The sequence below is a fragment of the Adiantum capillus-veneris genome, chromosome 21, assembly GCF_014529385.1.
Source record: "Adiantum capillus-veneris isolate H3 chromosome 21, ASM1452938v2, whole genome shotgun sequence".
Classification (NCBI taxonomy): Eukaryota; Viridiplantae; Streptophyta; class Polypodiopsida; order Polypodiales; family Pteridaceae; genus Adiantum; species Adiantum capillus-veneris.
The window spans coordinates 65,439,510-65,444,345 of NC_140951.1; the positions used below are offsets into that span (position 1 = coordinate 65,439,510).

At 46.1% G+C, this 4,836-nt stretch overlaps 1 protein-coding gene across 1 annotated transcript; it reads right to left on the reverse strand.

The window, feature by feature from the left end:
* Window positions 1-247: 247 nt before the first annotated feature.
* LOC147431079 (7-deoxyloganetin glucosyltransferase-like) lies at window positions 248-2,014 on the reverse strand. Its single transcript, XM_086494528.1, has 2 exons — window positions 1,451-2,014; window positions 248-1,351 (listed from the first exon to the last, which is right to left on the reverse strand). The coding sequence occupies exons 1-2, from the start codon at window positions 1,980-1,982 to the stop codon at window positions 381-383; spliced, it is 1,503 nt and encodes a 500-aa protein (XP_086350654.1). The 5' UTR covers window positions 1,983-2,014; the 3' UTR covers window positions 248-380.
* Window positions 2,015-4,836: the final 2,822 nt, after the last annotated feature.

Consider the following 4,836-nt stretch of genomic DNA (forward strand, 5'->3'; position numbering starts at 1 on the left):
ACACTAATTATTATCCCAAGTAATTCTTGAATAGACTAAGTGAATTAAGGACAGATAGTTTAGATACATTCATACATGAAGACATAATTAAACACACTTACTTTATTGGAGGTCTTTAAGCTAATAGGCCATGACTCTATAAATAAGAGACTCACTAGCTTAGTTTTTCTCTTGAAAAGTTCAAGATTTTGTGTGTGGAATTCTTGTTAGACCTCTCAAGAACACCAATTAAATACCATAACTCATTTGCTCCATCAAATAATGAATTACAAATTGGATTGTGAAACAGCCTCATAGCCTATATACACAAATTTAACAATCAGAAATTCAATACCACAAATGTGCCTGGTCTACCTGCATGACAACCTTGAACGAAATCGCTATACAGAGTCGGCAACCGAACCCGGTAGCTTGCGCAAGTACTCCGCAAAGTCAACCAAATTGCTATGAGATGTTCCACCTGGCTGCATGGTTGTGCGAATGACTTCCTGCAGTACGAGAGCTCTCTCTTTCACGCTCTCCCCCTTCACACCCATGACACTGTCGAGTGCGGTCCGCACGCCCTCTTTCGTGAAGCTTCCATCCTCCTCGTCCCTCACCACCTCCACTCCCACCTTCCAATTCTCCACTATCCACCTTGCATTCGACCGCTGCTCCGCCCCTCGAGGGCACGCCACCATCGGCACCCCCTCCCACAAGCTCTCGATGGTGGAGTTCCACCCGCAATGGGAAAAGAAGGCACCAATCGAAGCATGCTTGAGCACTTCAGTTTGCGGAGCCCATGGGACTACACAGCCTAACCCTTGCTCGACCGATTGCTTGATCAGGTCGGCCGACGCACTGTCGGAAAGAGAGCCCTCAGAAAGAGCATCGATCCGGAGAACCCAAAGAAAAGGGTGTCCGGTGTCCTCAAGACCAAGTGCTAGGGCTTCCAACTCCTTCAATTTGATGGTGGAAAGAGTGCCCAAAGCTACATATACCACAGAGGCCGGCTTTTGCTTGTCAAGCCATTGCAAGCATTCGTGCTTGGGGACAGCTGCTGGAAGCTCTTCTTGCAGATCAGTCTTCTCATGCAGGTCATTGAAGAGTGGGCCGACGGCGCGTATGGGGTAATCCAATGCTGTTAGTGCATCGAAAACGTTACTTTCTAACTCATACACTGAATGAACCAAGATTCTTTGCGCTTCCTTGAATCTGGAGAACGCGCTTAGCATGAACTGGAACATAGGAGACTCTGGATCTGGCGAGCTGATGAATTCATGCGGTAGGTCGGTCACCGGGAAGGGCGGAAGGCCGGGGATGAAATCAAGTAGAGGAGCATCCACAATCCAGGGTTTATGCTCCTTCCCGTCTGGTTAAGAGTGGCAAAACAAGGACGTGAGTTGCATGTGTGTGTGTGTGTGTGAGAGAGAGAGAGAGAGAGAGAGAGAGAGAGAGAGAGCTTACGCACGTTTCACCGGAAGGTGGCCCTTTGAAATAAGCTCTGGCAGAAAAGTCCCCATGGCATACACCGCCGCAGTGGACGTCCAGAACTCCACTCTGGGAAGCTTGGCTTTATTCGCAAGGTCCTGAGTCCAGGGAACGAAGGTGTCAGAGATGATGCAAGCAATAGGCGGTGGCTGCATGCCCACAACGTCATGATCAAGCTGCTGTTGACTCGAGTGCTGCCGATCGAGAAGGGTTTCAATGCCAGATTGGAAAACAAAGACAGCAGCCATGAGCTCATTGACAGAGGGCACAACTTCGGCCTCAGTGGGAAGGCCATCGGGAATGACCTTGATGCGCAAGTTGTTGCAGCGAGAAGACGAATCAGCGAGGGGAATTTTGTTGCGGCTGTGAGCGAGTGAGTACAATCGAGCAGGGTAGGCGAAGGTGATGAAGAGGCCCTGGTGGGCTGCCAAGGCATGAGCCAGGCGAAGAAGGCCATTGATGTGGCCTTCTAGAGGGAAGGGCACCAACAGAGCATGAACCTCCATCGCCATTCTCTCTCGTGATGGATTGACTTGGGCTTCGGCAACTTGTGTATAATTGCAAATGGCGGTGTGCAAATATAGGGACGTGAGAGTTTACCCTTGCCAGCTCTCGTCACCTCTATACCCGTCTCCTTGTGCCAACTCTGCCAATTTTGGCAAACTTCCGAGATAAACTCTTTTAGGGTAAAGGGGCCAATATAAGGGCATGTAAAAAAAAAAAAAAGTATTTTTGGGGGGGATTTTTCATATCCGGCCAGATTTGAAATTTGAAGAGTGCATTCAATTTCTCATGAAAAGACGCATTAGATGATATCAAGATTGATATTTTTTTGATTTTGCCTCAGCACTCTATTTGAAAAAGCGTAATTCTGAGGGCTTTTTAGAAAACAGAGACACTCAAGCCCCAATAGTAGTACACTTTTTAGCAAATCAGATGTGGACACCTAAGCAAGATTCCAAGCATATTCCTTTTTTTTGTCTTTCTTTTGGGGGTGGAGCCATCTTCCTTTGGGGGGGTGGTTCCTTATTGGCCCCTTTATCCTAGGCCTACCCTCCTCCACTTTGCATGCCGTGAGAGCACATCATGGCAACTAGTGTGCAAAATGCCTCTTAGAGGTTAGTCACACCTCAGATGAGTGGGGGGAGTGGGGTGAAGGGGTTTGCCACAAATAGAGAATCCCTGTTCTTCTCCTAAAATGTTGAAACCCTGTTGCCGTTCTACTAGCACGACAAAAAAGCAAGGGACTATGCTATTTTTTTGTTGAATCTATTAGCACCTTGATTCTCATAGGCACTTCGCCAATGAAAACGTGTCAGCTCATCTGATTGTTCTCAGTGAAAATTGCAGGTTCAATCTCTGCCTCCGGTGCAACTTGATTCAAGGTGAATACGCCCCTCAAACCCAATACCCCCACTCACACTCTGTGCGACACAACTCCTACATGAAATTGTAGGACACATAGAAAAATGACCATTTAACAACTTTCGACACACTCTAGTCTTTGGAGGGGGACATGGTAGAGAGGCAGATAGTTGTTTTTATGACCCATCCTTGTTTTTGGCATATCTTCATGCAAGCCAAGGCAATAGGGTGGGGACTCTCTCTCTCTCTCTCTCTCGGCTCCAAGAGCCCCGCGCTATCCATATCAAAGTCCTCTTTCCCTTTCGTTCTCTATTATCAGTCCTCTCTCTCTCTCTCTCTCTCTCTCTCTCTAAAAAGAGTCTCATTTTTATTACTTGGAAATGCCACTCCGAATGCCCAAATGGTGTGGAGGCTAGAGGCAAGTACAAAATTGTGTACAAAGCATGTCCAAAGGAGACCTTTGAAAAGAGATTACAACTAGTTACATGGCAAATTGAAAATGGAAAAGCCAAGGAAAAACTCTCTTAAAGAGAGTAAAAAGTGCCTTGGCATGCTAAAGGGGACAGAGGATGAGAATTACCTCTAAAAGATACACACTCCTATCCAAAGCTCACTCTGTAAGTGCATACCAAAAGCCAAGACTACCAGAGGAGCCTAAAGGGCTAGTGGAGGAACGCCTTCAATAGAAAACTTGGTAGAGAGATTAGAGCATTAACCCAAGTAACGCAACACCCCAAAATATACCTGTGCGCGTATGTCGCATGTGTCAATGCAAGGAACTTGCCGATACACCGTGTGCGAGCCACAAATGGCTCCAAGCACACAACAAGCTTAAACTAGTAAGCTCAAAGAAGGTGATGGTGTGTCACTCACCGCTCTACGCTTGCTTCGTGGAGGATTCCTCGCCGCGAAGAAGAAGGAGCTGCCACTTCGCCACGCTCGACCGCTTCACCGCCGTCGTGCCTTCGTAATGCTTGATCGCCCACACACTCCCTCTCTCTCCCTCTCTCACTCTCTCTCTCTCTCTCACACACACACAAAGAGATGAAGAAGAAGAAGAAGGAGATGGAGCAAGAGCACTCTTCAATTGCACAAATGAGAGAATGAGTGAATTTTAGGTTCAATTGACTTTTATATGAGCTCGTCCCATTCACACTTGGGCGCCCATGCTTAGCCAACTAATCCCTTGAATGTTCCAGTTAGAGTGCGCTTCTCATCGGCGATCACTCTTACCCTTTTCCTATTGGACCGACAAGCCCGGTACATGACTCTACAAGTAAATAATACAACGTCCGCCGTAGGTTACAACGTCCGTCGTAGGTGATAGGGTGTCCGTCAGCCGTGAGGGTTAACATGCCCCCCTTTCTGATGTAGATTCCGTCCTCGGAAGCTATTGAGTTGAAGCTCGTTCGTCGAGGTGGAAGAGCATTTGAGATGAATTTTCCTTAGCCTTGTTCAGTCACTGCAAAATCAAACAACATTGGCACAGTAATTGCTTTCTCATAAGCGATTAAAAAGCATATGCAGTTTTAGGCAGACAAATTGATTAGTAACAGAATTTTAAACAATTTGTCAGCAATAAACATTAAATTGCAATATAATCAAATGCATAAACAAATGTAAAGGTAAAAAATTAAACAAGTCTGGGGTCGCTAATTTAACGATTGAAAGGCACTAGAGATCGACTATTAATACCATGGGTAAGCTTCTTAATTTTCTTTGGTCAATTAAGTTGTTTAATCGTGAGAGCCAAGTATTTCATGTTCGAGGGCTGACTAGAGGCTATACCTAGAAGACCTGTAGTTAAGCTACGATAAAAGGAATTTCTTATGAAATCATCACCTGACTGATTACCTTTCCTTTGACCCCCCAAAGTCTTTTCACAGTGATTCAATTTTGATGTGTGTGCTTATTTTGTATGCCTTGGGTTTTTTGCTTTTCAAGGAAAAGCGCCCATACTGGGAACCTCTAGGGCTCTAGTACCATAGGCGATACATGTGA